A 24,584-nucleotide genomic window follows, 5' to 3' on the forward strand; every position below is an offset into this window, starting at 1 on the left:
GTGTGCCTGCAGACACATGTGTGTGCCCGCCATTGCACCCACCCGTGTGCCCCGTGCCAGGCACTGCACGGGCAGCACCCCAACACCCGTGGGGGGAATGTGCCCCTGCCCGCTGTGCCACAGCAGTGCCCTGGCAGCAGAGTCCCCCGCCCCTGCCCCAGCCAAGGGCTAGGGTGGGGATGCTGGAGGCTGGGGAGGCCCAGAAGACACTCGCCCGTCCTTGGCGTGGGTGCAATTCAATTAACGAGGCCTGGCCCTGGTTCAGCACAGCCAATAAAGCTAATGGCCCTGCACAGGCCTGGTGCTGCCCACCGGGGGGGGGCCGGGGGCCATCTGCTAATTAAATGAGGGTGGGGGACCATGGAGCCAGCAGTGATGTCACCTCCCTGGGGCTCAGTGTGGGGGGGCTGTACCCTGGCCCCCTCTGCCTGCCAGCCCTCTGCCCCTCCTAGGTGCCAGACAGAGCTGTGGGGGACAGCTGTGAAGTGTGGGGGACCACCTGAACTCCCTGCACCCCTCTCTGGTGCGGCTGCTTGTCAGGAGTCTCCCCAAGGCAAATGCAATTAGTGCCCAGGCCTGGCATTGCCACTGCCCACGCTTGGCACCAGCAACTGCCCTGTGGGGACGATCCTTGCCCCGCACCAGCATGTCATCATGGCAGTATCTGGGGGTGCTGTCGCCAGCTCCTCTTGGCACCACCCCGATGGGTATATGGAGGATGTGTGGTCCCCAGTGGGGTGCACCCTGTCCCTCTGCCCTGTGCAAGCCCCATGGTGAGGTGGGTGCCCGGGGCCATTTCGAGCTATTCTGCAGGGAGAGGTTCCCCTGGGTAATTCTGTGCCCACAGCATGGTGCATCAGCCAGGCAGGCTTCGGGGAGGAGACCCCACTGGAAGGGGGCTGGGTGGGGTGTCCCTGAATGTGTCCTCAGGCTCCCAGGAAGAGGAGAAGCTTGGTGGGGTGCCAGGAGGACTGGTAGAGGGGCAGAGAAGTCCCCACTGTCTGTACACGTTGCCATTTCGGGCTAGGGGTGAGTAGGGAGTGCTACAAGGAAACTGAGGCAGGGTCGGAGTGGGGATAGTGGATTGCGCTGAGATCGAATCCAGGGTGTCCGACCTCCTCCATCCCCAAACCTGAGGGCTCTGGAGCGGGGGACACTGTTAGGGACTGGCATTCACCCCAGTGGATGCCGTGCCCGGAGGACAGGCGGGTGAGTCCCGGGGGTGCCAAGCCCCGAGCCCCGTGTGCGGACGGAGGAGAGGGAGGAGGAGGAAGAGAAGGAGGAGTGGGAGGAGGGGAGGAGGGGGAGCGTGTCGGAGCTGGCTCCCACCCAAGCACTGCAGGACAGGGGCGGGCACGGTGCTCCCTGCCTGGCTGCCAACGCGCAGGCGACGCTGGGGGACCGGCGGGGGGGACCGGGCCCGGTGGGACCGCAGCCCCCCAGCACATCATCGTCGCACAGCCCCGTGCCCGCGCCCGGGCACCTCCGGGGCACTGCCCGGACACCGGAGCTTGTTGCGGCCGGTGGGGGGGGGACGGGGCTGGGTTCGACAGCCCCCCCGAGCGTGCCCTGGTCGGCCCCTGCACCCTCCCCCCGCCAGGTGAGCCCCGGGCAGGGGCACCATGACCCGGCTGAGCTGGTGCTTTGCCACCTTGGTTGGCTGGGGGAAGTCCTTGGTGTCCTGCCTCCTGCCCCTCCGCGCCCGTCGCCGCCGGGAGGTAAGCGGGCACCGCCGGTCACGGAGTTAGGGTTAGGGGCTGCGGGGGACACGGGGCTGGGGAGGGGTACGGGGAGTGCGGGGGGTGGGGGTACGGGCTGCCGCTGGCCCTGCCTGCTGCGGGCAGCGGAGGGTTAAACTCTGCATATGCATGCCAGGTGCAGGGCATGTCCTTTGTCCCTCCTTGTGCCCCCCCCAGCGTGCCACTGTGACCCTCGCTTCCCATAACCCACACCCGCGGGCCCCTGCAATGCCTGACTGGAGGGGATCTGCTGTACAGCCTTTCATGCAAAGGGATCTGCTGGGATCCCTGTGTCCTTACAGAGAGAACATGTAGGCAGGGGGTGTCCCTGTGTCCCTACTGAACCCACAATGGGGGCACTGTGCCCCATTTGAGGGGACTCTGAAGCCCATAAAACACCTAGCATGAGAGATCTCTGTGCCCATAAAGTGCCCAGTGTGGGGGATCTCTGTACCTGTAAGCACTTGGTACTGGGGAACACCATACTCATAAAGTACTCAGTCAGTGTGGGCTCCCTGTGCCCAAAAACGTGCCCAACACGAGGAGCCCCTGTGGGGTCACCCTGGTGTAGGTGTGCCCATCAGTACCTGGTGTGTGTGGTATCCATGTGCCAGAGGACTGCCCTGCATAGGGGATTCCCGTGCCTATGCAGCACCTGGTGTGGGGACTCATCCTGTTCTGCCACCCATGCTGTGGAAACTGAGGCAGGGAGGGGAGAAGCTGTTGGAGTGTGAAGACTCCCAATGCGCCACCCTCACTTGGTTCCTCAACCTTTGGGAAGCTGCCCTGTGCCTGGCGGAATGGCATGGGACACTCCAGCTGCACTGTGCCAGAAAAGCCGGTGCCAAAGCCACCACCAGGGCAGTGTCTGGGGGAGTCACTGCAGGCTGGTGACAGTCCAGTATGTGCCAGGGCAGGCACCCAGCCTGGAGGAGAGAGAGGCCTCTAGCTGCTTGGGGACACCAGCGTGTGTCAGGAACGCAGGATTGTGAGCTGATGGGAGTACAGGGGGATGCTCAGGGCTATGGGTGGGTGGGAGGCACTGATGAGGTGTAGGGTGGTGGTTGTGCAGTCCCATGCCCATCCCTGTGTCCATGTGTCCTTGATGTGGGTGAGAACAGGGACTCATGGGGGGTTGTAACACACATGTATGCTTGTGCATGTGTGTTCACAAGCATGCAGATGGGGCTAAGGTGGGAGTGAACTGTAGCTGACATGGGTGTGGGTGCACAGCAGGTCTCTGGGGAGCTGTCGTGGGGTGTGTGTCCTCTAGCATGTGCGTGTGTGCTGGGGGCAGTAGCAGTGGGGCTTTATGTTCATGTGAGCTGTTAGAGGGGTGTTCCCCAGTTCTTCCCGTGCCGACAGGCACCTACACACATGGGGGCCCACCCACCACATGTGGTATGGGCTGTGTGTGTGGTGTATATGAGTGTGCCCTGGCATGTACATAGGCGGGTGTGTGATGTGTGTGTATGCCCTGTGAACCCAAGGGCAGTGTGGTTCCAGCTCTGCTGGAAATGGGTGTGGGGGCCTTGGGGACATGATGACCTCAGGAGGGGGGACACAGAGAAGTCCTGCCAAGGCTGGCCCTGCACTGGGACTACATGCCTGCACCAGTAGTACCCATGAGGGGTCCCTGTGCTAAGTGCTCCCTGCTGAGAAAATGATCCTTAAATGATGCTTACGGGCAGTGTCCCTGCAGCCACCCTGTCCCTGTACCATGACCCTTGTCCCTGCCCTTCTGAGGGGCCTGGGATTGTCCCGGCAGTGAATGGGAGGAGATGATTTATGGGGGGGGGTGGGGACACTCCTCTCCACTGGGGTTTTTATTTGTGGGCAGTAACAAGACTGATTAATGAGGGCTGTAATGATGGGGTGGGGTGCGCATGGATGGCATGCTTGTTTGGTGCTGTGAGTAGGATCAGTCTTCACAGCCTCCTTCTGCCCCTAGCTGGCATGGAGGGGTAGGAGGTGCTGTCCCCTACCTCTCCCCTGTCCCAGCTGTCACACCTCCGCAGGGGTTCCTCGAGTACGGGCTGGGCAGGAGGGCACAGCAAAGTGGGGTAGAGGTGGAGGGCATGGGATAGGGGAGGGGATGCTGCGCTTTGAGGGCGTTAGATGCAATCCCAGTCTCGGGGAGGGCAGCCCCCTTGTCCCACTCTGCCCTTTCTCTCTGAGCCGGTGGCTGTATGTAGCACACAGATGGGAAACTGAGGCATGGGGAGGGGGGGCATTATAGTGCCCACATCCCCTCCATGCCCAGATCCCTGTGTTAGCGGTGGCTTGTCCTGCCCGGTGTGTCCTTCCCCCTGGCACGTCCTGCACCCTGACTCACACCCTCATGGTCACGGCCAGATGAGCACAAGTTTCCAGGCTGCAGCCGGAGTCCGCGCTGGTGGAGAGAGAGGAGGGACAGTGTGCCACCCGGCTAAGTCCCCCAGGAGGGGCTGGAGCATCCCCCTGCCAAATCCATCTCTGTCAGGGCCGCGGACTGCCAAGCCGCTCTCCGTCCCGCCTGGAGGTTGTCTCCCCTCGCTGAGGCCCCCCAGCTCCGCGCATGGATGTCCGCCGATCCCTCCCCGTCTCCCATCCCGGGACCACCCAGGGGACACGGCTGGGGATGAGAATGGGGGGGGTACATCCCGCCGCAGGACCCGCTGGAGGCCGGAGAAGGGAGGGGGGTGACGTGGGTGGCGGGTCTCCCTCGGTCAGCGGAGGAAATGGATCCCAAATGTGTGTGAGTGGGGGAGAGGGGGCCTGGGACACGCACAGCCCCATTCCGGGCCCCCCTAGTCCCGCAGCCCCTCTGCTGGCGTTGGTGGGGGGGTCCTGATCGCCCCCGGGCCAACTCGATTGGGGCGCTGCGGGGGTCCGGGGGGTGGTTCGCCGCCCCCGTTCTCCCCCCGGCCGGAGGGGCGGTATGGGGCCGGGGCGGGGCGGGCGGGCGGAGCGAGGGGCCGGGGGGCTCGGCCGGCCGGGGCCGCGCCGCGGGCAGCATGACCGGGCTGTGCCTCTCCTGCCTGCTCTGGGTACGGCCCGCACCGGGGGGCACCGAGGGGCGCCGGGAGGAGCAGGACAGCAGCGCGGCGGGGTCCTGGCGCCAGGGTCCCGGAGCGGGGCTGGTCCCGGTTGCAGGCGGTGGATGGGACTGGATGCGAGGGGAGCGGTACCGAGCGGGGGCGTTTGCACCGGGACGAGTGGACTGGGAGCAGGGGGAACGGGCAGGGCTGGACCGGGACCGGGACCGAGCGGAGACCGGCAGGGACGGCCGGACATCGGGGTGGGGCTGGAGGGACCGGACCGGGAGAGGGGCCGGGAGGAGCCCCGGGGACTGTGGAGTGCGGGGCGAGACCCAGCCCGGGAGAGCGGCGACGGTGGGCAGCGGGCTGAGGGGTGCACGAAGGGGGGACCGGGATGGGATGCGGGACAGGGACATTGGGCTGTGGGAGGGTCTGTGGAAGGGTTGTGGGGTTGGAGAGGGTGGGGGGATGATCCCCCACGACGCCCAGCCTGCGTAACTGGCCGGGGGCCCCGCCATTCCCGGGGACAGAGGCTCTGCTACCCCGCTGAAGCGGATGGAAACTGGGAAAACCGGGAGAATCCAGTTAGTTCTGGGGTTTTGGGACTCTGCATCCTCTCCAATCACCGAGGCAAGCTGGGCCCCATGACCAAGCGGGATGCAAAGCGCTGGGTGGACCTGAGCCTACAGGGTTGGACCCAGGTGTCCTAATGCCCCCCACCCACCCTGGCTTTGCAGCCTCAGCGGAACTGGGTGTCCCAGGTTCCCCCCAGTCACTGCACTTCTCTGCAGTGTTGGGCAATGAACCCAGGCCTTCCAGCTCCTGATTAATTTGGCATCTCTAACCGGTGCCTCTTCCAGCCCAGGACACCTGGCTCCCCTTCCAGCCTCCTTGGGTCTGCATGTTGGGGGACCCATGACCAGGGATGCCTTTGCATCCCCACCCCTGCACAGTGTAGGTGCTTGGCCCCTGGAGGTGGTACCTATTGGTGGGTACCCAGGTGACATTCCCGAGAAGTCCTGCAGCTCCATCCCCTGCATCCCCCCAACAGTTCCCAGCCTTGCGGCTAAGGAGGCTAGCAGGGATCCTTCCAGTATGGAACTAGGGCAGGGTTGTTTTGTGGGATGGGCTGGTTCCCCGGCTGGCACTGGGTGGGCTGGGTGCCTCTCCAGCAGGAGGGGGGTGGGGAGCGCAAAGCTGGGTGCTGCATCGACATCCCCTCCAGCATGGCGATGGTGTTGGCAACAAGACAAGCAGAAGGGGCTCTGCAGGGGTGGGAATCGAAGGGTCAGCTCTTTCCCTAGTGAGGATAATTGCTGTTAATGAAGCAGGTCCATGGGGGCCAGAGCAGAGTGGGGGCTATGTGCATAGGAGACGCATTGGCATCCCCGGGCATCCCATTGGGACCCTGGGAGCGGGGGGCAAGGCCTCTTCCCGGGGCACCCTGCAGCAATGATGCTGCTTTGCATATGCAAACGAGCTCGTGGCATCATTAGGCCTCACTGTCACCCAGCAACTGTGGCGTGGGAGCCCCTGGCCCAGGGGAGCTTTTCCCACGGCTGCTGGGTGGGTGATGACACGCCTGTGCACACGCATGTGTGTGCGTGTACACCCGGCCTTCTGCGCCCCTTAGGGTGGCACTAGCTCTGGGGCTGCTGAGGGACCACTAGCAAGTGGCCCTGTTGGAGCAGGTGCCCAGGGAAGAGGGGCTTGCACATACACGAACAAACCCGTGTGAATGTGCACACAATCGCACATGGTTCTGTGTATGGAAATACGGAAATCTGCCCATGCAGCTGCTGCTGCTGTGTCCAGTGGGGAACTGCACTCTTGCACACGTTTGCACACTCTTGCACGCTCGCAGGTGTGTGTATGCATGCAGTGCCATGACACACACACCATGTGTGACACGCACAGCACCTTCACAGCCCCCAGGGTGTCTGCACACACGCGGACGTAACACATACATGGCTTGTCTGCCTGTCCATGTGTGCACTGGGGAAACTGAGGCACGGAGGTTTGTGAGGAGGCATCTGGCACCCCAACGCTTCGACACTGCCCCTCTTGGCTCTGGTGCAGTGGGCTGGGGGAGAGCAGGGCACCCGGGCAAGGGGGGGCTGCTGGGCCTCTGCTTAATCTCATTAGTCTTGGCATGAAAAGGCGGATTTACAGGGGCTCACGTCTTCATCTGGCAGTGGGTGGGTGGGCAGGGTTGGCGTGGTGCCAGGGGGTGCTCCCCCTGAAAACAGTCAAGTGGGAGGCCGGGAGGGGCGCTGGCTGCCTGCAGCTGTGCCAGACCCCCCTCCCCTCCTGCCCTCAACCCCTATGCGTGAACACACACACATGCATGCACACACACCCTGGCACCTGCACACAGTTGGATCCATCCTGCACTCAGTCACACTCATGGCATTGGCTTCCCCTTGCTGTGGGCTCTGCCAGGCAGGGTGGGCACAACTGCTCACACTCAGGGGGCTCTGCACCCCCTTTACACCCTGGCATGAGACACCCTAGCACATGCTGCCTGGCGTGTACTCCAAAACACAGCATGATAATGAGACACCCCCTGCTTGGGCCCCCTTCTGGCAGCACCCACATGTACCTGGGTGTGCACACACGTGCTTATGCACATATCTGCATACTCAAACACATCCATGAAAATATATCCGTACATGGACATATTTATATATGTGCATTCGCATGTGCTCATGTGCACACGAGTTTGCACGTGAATACGTGCATACAAGCATCTTCACCACCTATGTGTGCAGACATACACACTTGTGCTCACAGAAATGCTTGTGCACAGCACGTATTCACAGGGACACACGGAGATTACTGACATGCAGGGAGACACGTGTGCACACATCTGTGACATGCACACACACGTGTATATGCACACCTACACACATGTATGTGCACACACACCTGTGCACACATGCACACACGTATGTGCACGTACACACGTGCACATCCCCGTGCACACATGTGTATGTACACACAGAGATGTGTATGTACACATGTGCACACACATAGACATCTGAACACACATGCATGTGTGCATGTGCACATCTGTGCATACAATCTGTGCACACACGTCTGTGCACACATCTGTGCACACACATAGACATCTGTGCATACACACACTGCACACATATGCCTGTGCACATACAGTGCACACACACACATTGCACATACACACGTACATACATATACACACACACGCACATACACACATACACATACTGCACACACACTGTACACACACACATACAGATTGTACACACACACAAAGAGTGTACACACTGTACACACACACACAGACAGACTACACACACAGACTATACACACACAGACACACAGACTGTACACACAGAGACTGTACACACACACACACACACAGACAGACTGTACACACACACACACACACACAGACTGTACACACAGAGGCTGTACACACACACACACACACACACACATACGGGCACGCACCGCCAGGGGGAGGCAGAGACTATTTAAAGGGGCCACCACAGTGTCCCCCCTCTCCCAGGGCACGAGCCTTGGCCCCCCGCCTCACGCACCCCGTCCGGGTGAAGATCGACCCCTGCCCAGGGAAAACAGGCAGGGCAGAGCTCAGTACCTGGGTCTCGGTGCCACTTTGTTCCTGCTGATGAAGCCCCATGTCCCCCCAGCCCGAGGACCTGGAAGCCCCTCCAGCACACACCTTCAAGATGACGAGCTTCAAGAAGGTGAAGGCATGTGGGATCTGCCGGCAGGCCATCACACGCCAGGGCAGCACCTGCCGAGGTGAGCCGGGAGCATGGGCATGTACGAGTGCAAAGTGACATGCCAGGGGGTCAGGATATCAGGGGTGTGCGTGCTGCCTGTATGCACAGCTACGTGCACGAAGATGTGAAGGTGGAACGTGTGCCTGTGCCAACCTGTGTGCACATGTGTGCACGTATGTGCAAGAGTGCGTGTGGCGCCTTTGCAGGCGGGAAGGCGGCTGGGAGGCAAGGGTGGTCCAGGGAGCCACTTAGATGTCACACATGTATGTGGCCATATGTCAGCTGCATGCATGTGCAGTGAGTGCGTAACTGCCACCAGATGCAGGTCTGTGTGCATGTGTGGGTGCTCACCCCCTCAGCTGTGCTGGCGACCCGTGGCACCCAGTGGCTCACAGGCGGGGCCACGGGCCCTCGCACGTGTGTGGTGTTGCCGAGCCCCGTGCGAGGGGCGGACGGAGGAAATGGGAACAATGTGGCTTCCTGTGCTGCAGGAAACAGCCCCAAGAGGGGACAGGGCCTGGGGTGCGGCCGTGGCCTGGGTCATGTTGCATGGGGACTTTCATGTCTCCAGGGCATGGGACACGTGGCTTTTCAGGGCTGCCCAGGCACCACAGTGGTGCCCTGTATAAGCGTGTGTCCCCAGCAGCGGCAAACGCACACCTGCACTGCCCGTGTGCATGTGTTCTCTCCGCGGGGTGTGGGTGTGAGCGTGCAACATCAGTGCACGGGAGGCAGGGAGGGGGCACAGGCACTGGCAGCACCCCTGTGGCGCTCTCGTACATGCTGGTGTACATGTGAGGCCTTGTGAGACGTGTCTGTGCATGGCCTCCCTCTGTGCCATTAACCCCTGGGCTCTGGGGCTTGCACACATGCACGCTCGTTGGCACGTTCGCACGGGTGAAATGGCTTGTGTGCCCATGGGTGTGTGCCCGAGTGCCGCATCCTGTGTGCACGTGGTGCTGCGCCGTGCTGGTGCCACCCATGCTGTGCCCAGAATGTGTGCACACGTGTGCAGAGTGTGAGCGTCCCTGTGCGCGTGTTCGTGTCCCAGCAGCTCGTGCCCAATGCCAAGGTGCACTGTGTCCTACAGCATGGAGTGCCACCTTCTTCCTGCCCTGTATGTGGGGTGGCCACAGGCTGCCCCCTGGCAGTGCTTCCTCTCCTGTTCCCACTAACCTCTCTCCTCTCCCTCCCACAGGCTGCAAGCTCTCCTGCCACACCAAGTGCCAAGCTAAGGTAAGACCAGTGCCCTGAGGTGCACCTCTCCCCTGCTGGAGAGGTATGGGGGACTCAGAGAGGTAATGCTATGGTCTGTGCCAGCTGACCCCATCAGATGGGCACCCAGATGGGCTGGTGGCTTGGGTGGGATGGTCATGGTGGCACTGGTGTCATTGGTGGGTGAGGCTGGCAGTGCCATCCTGCTGCCTGGCCCCTGACGGCACGTGCGTGTCTGAGGCTGGGTTTTAGGGTGCAGCCCTTCTCAGAAAGGGCCAGCAGGGATCTGTGCCCCAGTGCCTGCAGCGGGGTGCCCTTTGCCAGGGTGAGTGCTGCTGCACGTGGGTGCCATGCGCCTCAGCCGAGCGCTGCCAGCAGCACACACAAAGGCTGAGAATCTCTCCTGATACCCAGCCGGGGGCGGATCTTGCTGGCAGGAGGCAGTGGAGCCAAGGATGCCCGGTAGTGTCTGTCGGTCCAGCTGCTGCGCCGGCGGCGGAGGGGGACCCTACAGCAACCCAGGTTCTCCGGGGAGCTGGAGGTGGGCACAGTGCCCACCATGGTGCTGCCGGGGCAGGGGAGGCTGCGTGTTCCTGAATCCCTGGGGAGGCATGTGTGCCAGCTGTCTCTAGGGCTGGCATCTTGGGCAGGAAGAGGCTGGCATGCCCCGGGCAGACAGCGTAGGCTGGGACATGCCTCTGCCCGTGCCTGTGCCTGTGCCCGGCTGGGCAGGGAGGGAGAGGAAAAGTGGGGGCTGTGCCAGGGGCCAGGCACACATTGGGCTTTGCAGGGTACCACAGTATGGGTGGCAGTGCAGAGCAGGCGCTGGGAGCAGCCCTGGCACCGAGCCCTGGCTGGGGTGTTGGGGGAGGTGGGGGCTGTGGGGTATCCTGGGGTCAACCCGGCATGCTGGGCCCAGAGCAGGCAGGGCAAAGGTGGGTGGGAGGCTCGGCAGGTCTGTGCCAGCCCCAGGACCCTGTGTCAGCTTCTGGGCCATCTCAGGACCCTGTGCCACCATGGGAAGCATGTGCCAAAGATGCCAGGGGCTGACACCAGAGGAGGTGGCTTTGCTGGGGTGCTGTGGGGAGAGGTGAGAGGGGCGTGTGGTGAGGGCATGCCCGCAATACAGCAGGCGGTGGCAGGGAGCATCTGCCAGTGGTTTCCAGGCAGGAGGGAGTGTCGGGAAGCGTATCTGGGTGTGCACCCGGTGGGGATTCTCTGATGTCTGAGAGGGGGTTGTGCACCAAGAGGGGGTTTATGCCAGGGTCCCAGCATCTGGACAGCCTGTGCGCAGGAGCAGCCCATGGCTCACTTCCGCAGCCGGCTGTATTTCATTAGCCTCCATCACCCTTCCCACGCTCGCTGGAAGCTGGAGCCCCCTCGGTGGGGCCAGCTAGCTGAGGGGCGTGCTGCTGGGGGGGAGTGTGCATGGGGCCAGGGCCAGGGGCCTTCTGCAGAGCTCCTTTGGGCCAGCGCCCAGGGAGGGGCTCCTCCGGCCGGGCAAGTGGCCAGCTGACTCACAGGCCGGCTTGTTATTGTAGGGTCTCTGGGGAGGGTGCGTGTGGGGAGGGGGCTTGGCATGGAGCAAAAACGGCCTCTTGTATACCTGAAGTCCGTCATGTTTAACTCCTGCACCTCCCGGATACTTTGGAGAGGGAAGATGGATTCAACCCCAAAGTGCTGGCAGCTGCACCCCACAATGCTTCCTTTTCCTGACCTGGATATGCTGCCAAGGTCCTGGTGTCCCCCAGCTCTGGTGTCTCCTGGCCCTGGAGTCTGCCCCACCATGCTACTGGCAGTGTCTTCTACTTGATCCCCATATTTACCCCTTGGGACCTGCTCCAGCTCCTTGTTCTGCCCCCCTGCTGGCTGCCGGTTAGCTGCCTCCTGGCCCAGCTTGGGGGAAAGACCCCACTTACAAACCTCAAATGGACTGGATATGGGGGAGGTGGGCAGAGAGGAGAGATGGGAGTGTGGGTGGGGTGTGAAGGGTTGTACTGGGGGTGACTAGTCTGGCGTTACCAGGGGGTACCTTAAGTGTGATGGGGATATGGGGAGGGGAGCACTGGGGTGTATGTGGGGACACCAGGGAGGTTTTCAGATGCTAGTGAGTGCCATGTCCCTGAGAAGGCAGTGAGCAGGCAGAGCTGTCCCAGGGTGGGCAGGACCTGTGCCCTTGCAGTGACCTGTACCCCTGGGGTTTCCAACCTGCCCGAAGGATAGTGGGAGGACAGTGGTGGGACCCACTGCCCTGTGGTGGCAGTGATGCTGGCAGGATGCCCGCCTGTGGGGGGGCCGGGACAGCCACACACACATCAGCTGGGGAGGCACGACGCTGTTCCCATGCCCATGTAAGGCCCTTCTCGTGCCTGGCGCCTCCGCTCAGGGATTTTTCCTTGCTTAGCAAACCTCCCTCCCTCTCTCTGAGAGGGGCGGTCAAATGGATGGACAATGTGATCCCACGCAGCCTGCCCCCCTTCCCTCCCTCCCTGCATTGAAACTGCCTGCTCAAAGCAGGGGGGGGTGTAACTTCCTTTGAAAAGTAGGGAAACTGAGTCACACAGCCCTGCCTGGGGGCGGCTGGAGGTAGGGAACATGGTGTGGGGTGCAGTGCTTTCCGTGGCTGTGGTCAGGCGTGGGTGAGCCTATGTGTTGGCATGTGCCGGTAGTGGCACAGCCAGGATCTGGTGGTGACACTGCTCTCCTGGCCAGGATGGAGGGATGAACCCGAATGTGCTCCGGGAAGGGGTGCCATGCAGGCGTGTCCCATATCAAGGGACGTCCTGTGGGTGTCCCCGTCCCCTGGGATGCCCTCCCTCTGATTGCAGCTGGATTTTGCCATGATGCTGCTTGGAGAGTGAGAAAAGATGGGGGATGATCCTGCTCCCTGTAGCGGGAGCTGGCCCTATGACACATGGTTTGGCTGGGGAACAGGGAGTGCTCTGGTGTTTGGCTGCCGAATCGGCTGGCGATTGCTGGCGGTTGGTTCTGGGAAATGGCGCCTGTGCCAGCCCTGGAGCCTGGCGAGGCTCCAGCCTGCCCTGCTCACCACACCAGGAACCACTGGTCCTAGGAGTGCCGGTCTGTGCCAAGGGGGGAAACTGAGGCACATCACTTAGCACAGGGCCAAGGTGTCTAGGGGCTGCCTTGTCCCCCAGTGTCTCTTCCTGGGGAGCTGGCAGCATGCATTGGAGCCATGCCAGGCTGCTGGGCCTCATGTGTGAGTACGTGTGTGTCCATGCATGTGAACATGTGCGTGTGACTATGTGTGCATGATTGTGGGTGCTCACAGTTGCATGCACAAGCGCATGAGCTGCAGGGAAATGCATGTGCTTGCAAGAACATCCATCTGTGTGCACGTGTGCTCGCCCACAGGCGGGGGGTCACATGCGTGTGCTCCCAGCTCAGTGCCATCCATCCCTGCTGGCCCCATGCCAGGCCTGGTTTGTTTTTCAAGTGCCCCCTGTGATGGGGCTCCAGGGGGGCGGGTTTGTCCATCATTAAACCAGGGACTGGAGCAGGGCCAGGGCCGGGCAGCGAGGCATGTCCTGGACAGAGCAATCGCTCCCAGTGCCCGTGGTGTTGACGGGCCCTTGGTGGTGGGGGGAGGCAGAGTGTGTGGTGGTGGTGAAGGGGATGTGCTACCCCTCAGCTGGCGCTGGGGATACCCCCTGCTTGTGAAGCAAGTCAGAACCAGGAGGGGAAACTGAGGCAGGCTTCTGAGCAGGCTTGACTTGTGCTGGTGGGCACCCTGCAGCCATGCCATGGTCAGGGGCACAGGCAGTGTTGGGGGGCACGGCCAGGCGGTGTATTGCGGGCTCCCCGTGGCTGTGCCAGGAACAGGGACTGCAAGGAGGGGACATCCCTGTCCCAGCTCTGGCAGGCTCTTCCTATGGAACTTGTGTCTGTCTGGTCCCTGCTCATCACCCCAGCCACTCTGCCTCCTCCTGGTGCTGTGGAGGGGGTGACATATCAGTCACACAGGAGCTGCCCCTGCGGTCCCTTTCCCCGACGCCCCGTTCAAAGCCACCCCCTCAGTGCTTTGGGACAGGTAATTACAACACCCCTGTCTCCACAACAGTGAGTGGGAGGAGGGGGGGGGAGGGAGGAGTAGTACAGGAATGTGTCCTTGACCCTGGCATGGGCTCAGCCAGGGTAGTGGGATGGGGGGCTGTGAGGATCAGCCCTGCCCCGGTGCTGTGCCAGGTCGTGTTTATGCATCAGGTCCTGGAGGGGGTTCTGTTTTTTTTCCCCTCCCTCTTTCCTTTTTTCCCCTTCTTTACGTCACTGCCCAAATATTCGGCCTCTCAGCTCCTGTGGGGGGTCGGCTCGGCTGCTCAGAGAAGCTGGGGCCCTTCTCTGCACCCTCCGGGTGCTGCAAAGGGAGGGTGGGCAGGGAAGATGGGATGCTGAGACTGGCCACACTCACTGCACTGGTGAGCACTGGCCAGAGCTGGCATGGGAGGTGACAGCTGGGGTGGCAGAGACCACCAGCCTCCCTCCTCGGCAGCTCCCAGAGCTGCATCCAGCTTCCCAGAGCCCTGCCATGGTGGGAGGCAGGGTCCAGGCCTGCCTCGTTTCCCAATGATTTTTTCCTTTCCTAGACCAGTTTGTACCCACCATGGTCACCCCTCCTGGGACCTACCCTGGGAAGGGTGCTGGGACCCTGGGGACCCCCCAGCTTCCTCCAAGGGGGCAGCACTGATCCCAAAACAGCTGAAAGATCTGGCTCAAGAGAGGCTCTACAGACCCCGCATGGCGGCTTCATCTCCTGCATGCTTTCATCTCTGGAGATGACCCCCACCCGAGTTTCTGGTCCCCAGGTCTCCCTTCTTCTACTGACACCTGTGGTGGTGATGGTCAAGAGTGTTTGTTTTGGGTTGCGGAGGAGCTGGTTTATGTGGGGGGTGGTTTGTCTGGGCGTGCTGGGAGGACCCTCTCACTGCAGCCAGTTTGCTGACTGCTGGACCTGCTCCCACTGGCACTTTGACCCAATGGCTCTGGGAGGTATTTTGGTGGCTGGAATTCAGAGATGTTGTCAGGAATTCTCTGGCTGTGTTCTGTGAGTGAGACACGTCATGTCCTCAGGGGACAGCTCCTGTCATTGCCCTCATGGGACAGGGACGTGCTATCAGTGCCCTTCGCTCACCCACTCATTTCCATCCTGTTCAGTTGCCGATACTTTCCCATCTGGCCCTAGCTCTTCCGCTGTTGGTGTTTCCCAGGGCCTGGGAGCCATCCTGTGGCTGCCCCCCCAAGGAACTGGGACTCTGAGATCTGTGCAGGGATCTGTGCTGGAGCTGAGCTGGAGACTGGAGCCGTGTTCTGCTGGTGCAGGATGTTCATTGGTCCTCCATCCTAGTTGCAGCACTCCCCTCTTTTTGGGATGCCTGCTTTTTGTGGGCTGTGGTGCTGGTGGGACTTGTTTAGGGGTGTCAGTGTATCCCGACCATGGGGTTTTGTCCCTAGAGTGGTGGCCGTTGGGATCTGTCCCTGTGCCCTTGGGTGCTGGGGAGGGCAGAGGTGCTGGTGCTTGCTTGGGAAGGGAGTGAGGAGGTACTCTCCAGAGATGTTGGGGCTCTGGCGCTTTGTCCTTGGCAGTGGGAAGGCTCTACAGTGCCTGTTGGTGTTCTCATCCCATGGCACTGTTGGGCTGCTGTGGAAACTGAGGCATGGAGGGGCTGGGAAGGATCTTCTGGACTCAGAGTGTACTCACAGGGATGGGGCCCCTTACAGGAGTCTTGGAAGGTTCCAAAGGGAGAACCCTTTGCCAAAAACCCCTCCCTGGTGACTTTTGAGGGGGACAGCAAGGTAGGAGTGGTGTTGGGGTCCTTCACCGCTCCGGCAGAGCCAGCTCCAGCCTTTTGGCTGAGCCTACGGTTTGAGGACGGAAACGCAAACAGGAATGGGGAGGCGTTGGGTGAGAAAATGTCAACAGCACTGGGCCGAGTGCCTGGCTCGCTGCCTCCCTGGCCAGCTCGCCACTCTCTTGGCCACTGCTGGTGGGCTTCCCCTCTTTGCCCTGCAGTTTCCTAGCACTTGCATTTGAGTACAGCAAGGCTGGGGCTGGGCTGCCTCAGGGATGGCCAGGGAGACCAGGGCACCATCCATAAACATGCAGCCCCTGAGGACGAGGAGGAGGAAGGAGGAAGGGAGATGGGAGGAAAGCCAGGGGGATGCTGGGCACACTCCAGGTTTGGGACAGGCAAGGGGGGACTGGCATGGCTCCACATGCTGAAGGACAGACGGGGCTTTTCCAGCATTTTGGCTTTGGTTTTTAGTTGAGATGGGCTGATAAATCTTCATGTCCTCCTCAACACTGGGGGTGCAGGACACCCAAGGACCATTAATTGGGCACTTTGTCCCTCATGTGGCAGGGGGAGACCAAGTTGTGCCAGGGGGTGCCAGGCAGGCCCCAAGAAGGGCCCCACACACCGGTCCCTGCCACCCCCCCGCCAAGGGCACAGGGACGCCGGTGGCGTCACACGGGGTGATAAGGGCCCGACCCCGCTGCGCCCGCCGCCCGCCGTGGCCCCTCGGCACGGGGTGCGAGGAGTTTGCAGGGGGAGGTGTGGGGGATAATTTTTTTTTGGGGGGGTCGTCTGTCTAATTGCCGGCACCCCCGCCCCAGGGCCAGCCGCTCTAGTCAGGTTCCCGGTTGCCTTTAAGGGCGTTTTTAGGGGAGGCGAGGGGAGCGGTGCGGGGCCGGACTTGGAGCGCGCCGTGCAGCTGGGGAGAGAGGGAAGAGGAGAAGAAAGAGGGAGAAGAAGCGAGGGAAGGGAGGGGAGCGGTGGAAAAAGTCAGCTGGGACCCCCTTCCTCCCCAGGGCCGGGGCCGGCGCCCCCGGGCTCCCCAGCCCCCGGCCGCCCCGGGGCTGCGGAGGGGAGCGGGGAGCCGGCGGGACCCCCCTGCGCCCCTCCATCGCCGGGGTCCCGCTTGCGGGGAGCGAAAGCCTTCGGCTCTCCCCCTCCTTCCCTCCCCTCCCTCCTCCCTCCCTCCTTCCTTCCTTCCTTCTCCAGGCTTGGCCCGGGGAGGGAGGGGGGCTCTGCCTGCAGTCTGCCTTCACGCCTGCCCGCCCGGGCGACGCCGGGCTCCCGCCTGCCCCCCCCGGCCCCTCCGGCCGCCCCCCGCGCCCCCCGGGCCAGGTGAGGCTGCGGTGCCGTCCCTCTCGGATGTAGGCAGGCGAGACCCCGGATGGATTTCGGGAGCGTCATGAACCAGGTACGGGGGGGCGGCGAGGGCACGGGGGTCCCCAGACCCCCGGGGCAGGAGGGGGGTGCTGCAGGCGGTGTCATCTCTCCAGGGGGCGGGGGCGACGCGTGATATCCGAGCGGTGATGGGGTGGCGCGTGGTTGGGGGGGGTGCTGCCCCCCCGTGTTGGGGGGTCCGCAGTTGTCGGTCACCAGAGGGGGCCTGGGGGGGCCGGGGGTGCTTGGAAGGGGCGATGCGGTGCTCGCCGGGAGGATGATTTGGGGAGGGGGTGAGGACCGGTTTGCTGCCGGTTGGGACCTGTGAGCGGCTCCGGGGGGGTCGTGCCCCCCGTGCCCCTCTCCCCACCTCGCCAGGGCCAGTGACTCTCAGGGTGTCCCGGAGGGTGACACACAGGCTCTGGAGTTTGCGTCCCCCCCACCCTCCGCCGAAGTGCGTAGGGACACGTCCCCAGGGAGCGAGGGCTGCGCGGGAAACCGGGGTCCGCCCCCGGCACCCCGCTCCCGCCCCGCAGCCGAGGGGACGATGCTGGGCGCCTGTCACCCCGGCGGGGGGGACACGGTGGGGGCAGCTCCTGGGCCGGGACACCCTGGCAGCCCACGGGTTAACCCCCCTGCCCAGTCCCGCCGCGGAAGCGTCAATGGTTAAACCCCGGGTTAATGAGTGGCGAGGTGTCGGCGGGTGCCAGCCCCCCCGCGCCGCCCCCCCGGCAGGGATCCCCGGCCCCTCGGCGCCGCCGGGCCTGCAGAGGGTTAACTCCGTCAGGGCAGGTCTCGGCGCAGATGTTTTTGGGCTGTGCTTCTGGGAGAGGAAACGGCCGAACGAGGGAGGCATCAGCCCGCTTGGGTTTAAGGGGAAAACAAGAAAAAAAAGAGAAGTGCTCCGTTCCCGGGCGCCTGAGCCCGCTCAGCGCTGGCGTCTGCCCCGGTTGTGGGACCCGTGACCCCGGTGTGGGTGTTGGGACAGCTGGCAGGGACAGGGGGTGACAGTGGCTGCGCCCCCTGGGTATGCGTGGCACCTCGAGTTGGGTGGTTTTGGGGGGCAACCAAGCGGGCACCTCTTGTACCCACAGCGTGGTGGCACCGGGAGGACAACGTTTATCCTGCCTGGAGTCTGAAGCCACCCCCAGGGAAAGTGGATCTGTAGAAAATGAGCCTCCAGCCTGCACCCTTTCTAACGAAGCCCCTTCATTAGTGATCTTGCTGTTTCAGGAAGAGCAGGGTGCTGCTTTGTGGGGCTGCTGCCCACCCTGGGGAGGGTGCTGAGTCTTGGGGCTTACTTTTGGGGTCTTGACTTGAGGGGTGCATTTGCACCTGGCCCTGGGCCACTCTCCTGCTTTCTTTGCCACTGTCTGGTCCCTGGCTTCTTGCAACCCATCCCCAGGGCATCCCATCATAGTGCTGGCAGCCCCTGGTCAGCATTGGATCTTCCCTACTGCATGTCGGGACACGGGGAAAAGAGCAGCCCCACAGTACAGTCCCTGAGGAGGAGGAAGTGGCTCTATCTCCACTTCCCCCTCCTATTCCCTCACCTCTTCAACACTACAGATGGGGGACACCAGTTTTGGAGGTGCTGCTCATCATTTCAGTTTCCTGGCAGCATATTCAGCTCCGTCCCACAGGGTGAGGGCACAGCACTGACCTCATCTCCATCTGCTTTGGACCTTTCCCTCCCAAGTGGGCTTGGTGGTGTGGGGGCATAGATCCCTTGGAGCAGTCAGGGTTTATTTTGGCACCTTGACCACCCCTTCGACATGGGTCACAGACCTCTGGGCACTGGCAGGTGTCCCTGATGGTGTAAGGCAACCCAAAGCCTGCAGTAGGGTCTCTGTGCACAGGAAAGGGGCTTGCCTGGTGTTCCACCAGCCTGGCAGGGGGGGTCTGTGGGACAGGATCACACTGTGCTCAGGATGGGGCACAGACTGCTGACAGTTCTGTGTGCTGGCCAATCCCACAGGAATGACCGTGCTCCAAGCAATCCCATGTCAGAATCCATGTGCTGATCAGTCTCATGTGAGAATCTGTGCACTGGCCAATGCTGTGCTGGAATCACTGCTCTGACCAATCCTGCATGGGAATCACTGCTCTGACCAGTCAGTTGTCAGAATCCATGTATTGACCAATCCTATGTATGCAGTAACTAATCCCATGTAGGAATCCATGTGCTGGCCAATCCTGTGTGAGAATCCATGGACTTACCAACCTCAGGTGAGAATCCAATTGCTGCCCAGTCCCATGTAAGAATCCATGCACTGACCAATCCAATGTAGCAACCTGTTCATGGACCAGTCCTGGTGAACCCTCCTGCAGCAGAGTCTGTCCCAGGTGGTCCCACTATTACTCTGTTGCTGGCCAATCCCTGGTGCGGAGCTGCTCCCTGGCCAATCCTGCTGCCCAGTTTGGCTCTGGGGAGTTGATGAGGGGAGATCCCTGCACTCTCCTTTGGGGGATTCTGGTGCAGGGGGGCAGTGACCCCATGCTCTCCCTTAGGCTGGATGTGGGGTCCCCACAGGACTGGGGTGAGGAGTGTCCCCACAGTGGGGTGGCAGCACGCATGAGTGGGTGCTGGTGGCAGAGCAGGACAGAGCAGAGCAGGACAGGGCTGGGGCTGTGGGGCCAGAGCCAGGCAGGCGCGTGCTGGCCTGCGGGGCCGGATCCAGACCTGCTGCCTCCAGATGTTGCCTTTTTAGGCACTGGAGCACAGCATATCCCTGCCTGTGGCCGGCCCTGTGCCGAGCCAGTCCCTGCAGGCAGAGTGGGGCCAGACCCTGTCCTGGTTATGTGGAGGCACCTCTGTTTCCCTCCTGACCCCTGAAAACCCCTTTTTCCGTCCAAACAGGCTCAAGGATGCTACTTTCTCCCCCTTCCCCTAGTCTGCACTTGGCAACACTGGGGCCGATTGCTCAAACCGCCCCGAAGCCGGGACCTGCCCTTATTTGGGTTGAAACCAGGGCTATTTTGGTGCTGCTGCCTCCATCGCAACCCCTTGAAGCTTCCCTGTATGTTGTTTTCCCTGTCCTGTCCCATATCCCTGTGCCAGGGCTGCTGGCCAGGCCATCCATGGGCTGCTGGGAGCTATCATGCTCCCAGTATGCCATGGGTCCCAGAGTGCCTTGGGGTGCCAGTGGTGGCCCCCAGGGCCACTGTGGGGTGGAACAGTTGGTGTCCTCTGTGGTATTTCATCCCTGATTTGCAGGGCTATATGTGCCGGGTAACCTCTGTCCTGATCTTGCTGCCGCCTTCCTGGCGGGGATGGGCCACAGGGCGGCTCCTCGGGGACATACCAAGGAAGAGACAGAGGAGATAGCATCTGTCCCAGCTTGGGGAACATCCCTGGATAGCTCTTTGCCTTCTGGTATCCTCCCTGCATCTCTTGGGCAATGCAGGGGCAGGGCAACCTGCCCTGGCAGGGGGGCTGCTAGGCATCCAGGCATGGAGGGGATGGCACAGTGACAGTCCCTGGCCCAGCTGCAGGGAGGGCTGGGGATTCTCGGAGGGAAGCCTGGGAGCGGTGAGACCTCTGTGCCCCAGCATCAGCCCAGTCTGACTCACCCTGAGCTACTGGCCAAACCGCTCCCCGGCCCTTCGGCGCATCTGCCAGTTATCCCCACCCGACGGGAGAAATCCCAAAAGCAGCAGAACCCCTGAGTGCTGGTGGGGGCAGAGAGGGGCTGTGTGGTGCTGGGGTGCTGCCTCCTCCCTGGAACCCCCGTGCCAGAGGGCTGCCCTGTTCCTGGCACAGTGGGGCTGTGCTGGGCAGGGTGGAGCTGGGGCGGCGGGGCGGGGGGAGGGCACGGGCGTGGATGGAAACATGCCGTCCTCCTACCAGGGACGTATTGCATAAACAGGAGTTTTGCCAGAGCTGCAAAAAATGTGAGGGCAGAAGCAGGCAGCACATGGTGTAGGCGGGAGGTACCTGACCCCCGTGAAGGGCAGGGGGGTGACCAGAGCCTGGACCCCATAGTCCCTTATGCCTTACAGGGGGGAAGGATACTGTGACTTGTCACATGGGGAAGGGGGGAACAGGGGTGCTAGAGAGGGAAAAATGTTCCCCAACATCCCCAGTTTGGTGGTCCCAACCTGTCACTTAAAAGTGTCTTCTGCTGTGAGGTTCCCGATGGTGGCTCACACTCTGCCCCACACCATGGCTAAGATGGGACTTGGCAGGGTTTGGTGGCTGTGTCAGGGCTGGAGGGACTGGAAAGTAGGGGAACGGCCCTGGGGATGGCTGAGGGAGTTGCTGTGGTCCATGGCTGTCCCTGGGCCCCTGCTTGCCAGGGGCAGGGTCTTGGGGTGAGCAGAAAGTCGTGGGGGGCATGGGGAGGTGATTAACAGCCCAGCTGGGGCAAGATTGGCACAAAGCTGAGGTGAACTTGCTAGGGAGAAATTGGTCCCTCGAGGGGTGATGTTGGACCCCATGAGGTGGGGTGACATGGGCTGAGCTGGCCCTGATGCTGCCCAACCTTGTCCCATGGGATGCCAATCTGGCCACTGAGTCACTACCCTCTTTGGCAACTGCATTTCCAGCCCACAGAGTGGATTGGGCAGGGGAACCCGTACCAGAACTGGAGGGAGTAGGGTGCCTTGCTTCCCTCTTTTGGGGTCCACATCCCTTCTGCGTAGTGGAGCAATGAGGGCTGTGCCTGCCTGATGCTGGCTCACTTTGGGAGGGTCCAGGATGCTGGAGCGTCCCTTTTGACAGCACGTCTCCAGCTCTGACCACACCAGCAGGGCAAGCTTGCTGTCATCTCAGTGCCTGGCCATGGGAAGCGTCTGTGGTGTGCTGGGGCCTGTGTGAGGGCTGAGGTGGCTGCGGTGGCTGAGGTGGCTGCATCTGCTCCCGGCATCGTAAGGGTCAGCACCAGCCCGGATATCAGCCAGCTCCGGAATGTTTATCGGAGCTCCTGGGGAAGGGAAAAACAAAAACCGCCACCCAAAGGAAGGGATATGCGTCAGAGATGGGCCTGGATCACCCACCGGCAGCCAGACGGGCCATGCTGTGGGCCGTGGGCCAGCGCTTGCCCGGCTCTGGCAGCCCAGCTGGGGAGACCCCAGCGCGCCCACTACTGCACTGATCCAGCCTGTTCCTGAATCGCAGGGCCCCTCCATGGAGGTTTGTTTTCCCCTAGCCCTGCTGGCATTTACAGGTTGGGGCTACAACTCATGGGGATGCTCCAGCTGGAGCAGGACCTGGCAATGGCCCTGGGCACCTCCATGGGTGCAGGGGTTATTTTGCTGAGGGAGGAGGAGGGAGAGGAAGGAGGTATTGAGGGGGGTTGCAGCATGGAGAAGGCTCTGAGGTGTCTCATCCCTGGGTACGTGGTGGATATCTGCATTCCTCCAGCCTCGCTCAGTGCTTGTGAAATGGTGCTGAAATCCTGTCGGGAATATGTGGTGCAGAGGTCAGTCCCTGAGCTGCAGCTGGAAGGGTTAGGTGGAAGAGGGATCCCATGGGCTACTATACCCTGTGGTGGCATGGCTGGAGATTGTCAGGGATTTGCCAGCCAGCTGTTTAATTCTGGTCTTGGACATCTAAAGGGTATCGGGTATCTCTAGGTATAGTGACAGCTGGCGATGAGTCAGGGAGCTCATCACCACTCTCCAGCGGAAGGCTGCAGGGTGTGCCCAACCCTTTATGAGACATCAGGGAATCCCATCACTCGTGGCCACAGGGTCTTGTTCACTGGGAAACTGATTTTTCTGCTTGGCAAAACTCGGGTCTCAAGGCAGAAGCTTGTGGGATGTGGCTGCTGGGAGGGATGGGGCTGCGACCTGGGGGGCCGTGTGGGGGGCCGTGGGGGGCTGGTGGGGTGGGCGGCAGCCCTGCTGCGCCTCGTTCCTCACATTCTTGGGCAGGGCTGCCGGTCGGCGGGGTCGCAGTGGCGGGGGCCAGCCGGCAGGAATGCAAACACCGGTGAGGGGGAGAAGAAAGGCTGCTGTGTCTGCCACAGCACGGCAAAGCCTGGACCAGGGGTGTGCAGGTCCCCCTGCCTTTCCCACCACCCCCTGCACTGGGAGATGCAGGCATCCCTGAGGGCAGAGATGGTGGAGGTTCTGGGGTTTGCCACGGTCCTGTATGAAGTGATACTCTCGCCAGTCCTATGGGGCAGGAGGGGTGCTCCTGCACCTCTAGGTCAGGAGCTGGAATTCTCAGAAGTGGTCTGTTGACTGGGTCAGCGTCTTGCCTCTTCTCCTTGAACTGGGGGCACGTTTGAGCCAAACTTGAGAGAGGAATGGTAGCTGAAAACATCTTTACATTCCTGCAGTTTTCCTAAAACTGCGTTTCTGGGATGAGAGAGTGCCATATAACCTGGGTTGGTGTCTCCTGTGGATGGGAAGACTGGTGTTGGTTCACCACAAGCCCATATAGACATCAGAGAATCCGCTAGGACAGGGAAAAACAACCACAGGCACCCCAGTTTTCTTGCTTTTTCAGCCAGAGGAGCATTTGTAGCCTGCAAACTTCCTCATGCTGACAGCAGAGGAGGGGTGGGCATGAACCCTACCTGGCTATGGGACCTGCATTCCTGTGGTGGGGGAGCTGTGCATCTCCCCCCATCGCTGGCCTTGGAGCTGGGGCTGGGTGGGGGCCAGGGGCCCTTGGTTGAGCATCCCCAGGGGAAGAGTGTGGCAGTGCGCGGGGCACGGTGCGGGGTACGGCACAGCCCTCGTCAGCTCCGTCTGCAGCAGCAGCGGCTCGCTGCCGGAGAACATTCCAGGGAGGCTGGCGCGGGGCCAGTGCCGCGGGGCAGGGAAAGGGGCCTTTTATGGAAGCGTTTCTGCATTAGAATAAAATCATAATAATAATGCACAGGGGAAGGGAGCACGAGCAGGCGGAACCCCTGAAAAAAACAGCGAGAGGGGATGAGAGCAGGCTGGCAGCCGGGGAGGGGAGCAGGCACTGGCCATCACCCTTTGGGGTCCAGGATGGGCTGGGATTTGGGTGCTCCAAGTGGGGTGTTTGTGGTAAATCCTTCTTTTTATGGCCCAGGGCAGGAGAGACAGAGTGGGGTGCAGGGGGTCCCCATGCTGCCATGGTGGGGGACCAGCCCCTGGGTGATGTTTGCTGTCTTGGCTCCATCCTGGCATGGGGCAAGGGATGGCTGAAGGGGGGGGTCACCACTCCTAGGGACTCAGTGGTGGGGTTTGTAGAGGTCAAAGTGTCCCTAATCACACCCTCCAGCTACTGTTGGCACCTCTGGGCCAACACGGGGCTGGAGCACCTCTTCCCGCTGCCCCGGCACCAACGAGGCGCTGCCTCTCCCACCCTGGCATGCTGCTGCTTCCCGGCGACTGGGGTGCACGCAAAACCCAAGGTTAATTGTCAGTAATTGCCGCTGGTAATTAAGGTAACAATAGCCGGGCTGTTCAGCTGGCGGCTGCAGGAGCTCACGAGGCCGGGCTGCGGTTTGTTCCAGGAGCTGCTCCTGGCATCAAGCATCCGCCCTGTGCTGTGCTGTGCTGTGCTGTGCTGTGCTGTGCCGTGCTGTGCTGTGCCCGCCGTGCCCACCCGGGCTGGGCTGGGGCTGTCCTGGCTCCCTGGCCAAGGATGAATGGCACTTCTGCCATGGCCTCGAGTCCATTCCCCTAGAAGCCCAGCCTTGACCTAGGGAT

At 61.9% G+C, this 24,584-nt stretch overlaps 1 protein-coding gene across 1 annotated transcript in view; it reads left to right on the top strand.

The window, feature by feature from the left end:
• Positions 1-16,837: 16,837 nt before the first annotated feature.
• Positions 16,838-24,584, top strand: part of TNS1 (tensin 1) — a 54,000-nt gene continuing 46,253 nt past the window's right edge. The window contains exon 1 of the mRNA XM_027678884.1: positions 16,838-16,983. Within this exon, the coding sequence (XP_027534685.1) occupies positions 16,957-16,983 (27 nt within the window). The 5' untranslated portion in view covers positions 16,838-16,956. The remainder of the gene's footprint in view (positions 16,984-24,584) is intronic.

The sequence above is a fragment of the Neopelma chrysocephalum genome, unplaced genomic scaffold (genome assembly GCF_003984885.1).
Source record: "Neopelma chrysocephalum unplaced genomic scaffold, ASM398488v2 Primary Assembly neopelma1_44, whole genome shotgun sequence".
NCBI lineage: Eukaryota > Metazoa > Chordata > Aves > Passeriformes > Pipridae > Neopelma > Neopelma chrysocephalum.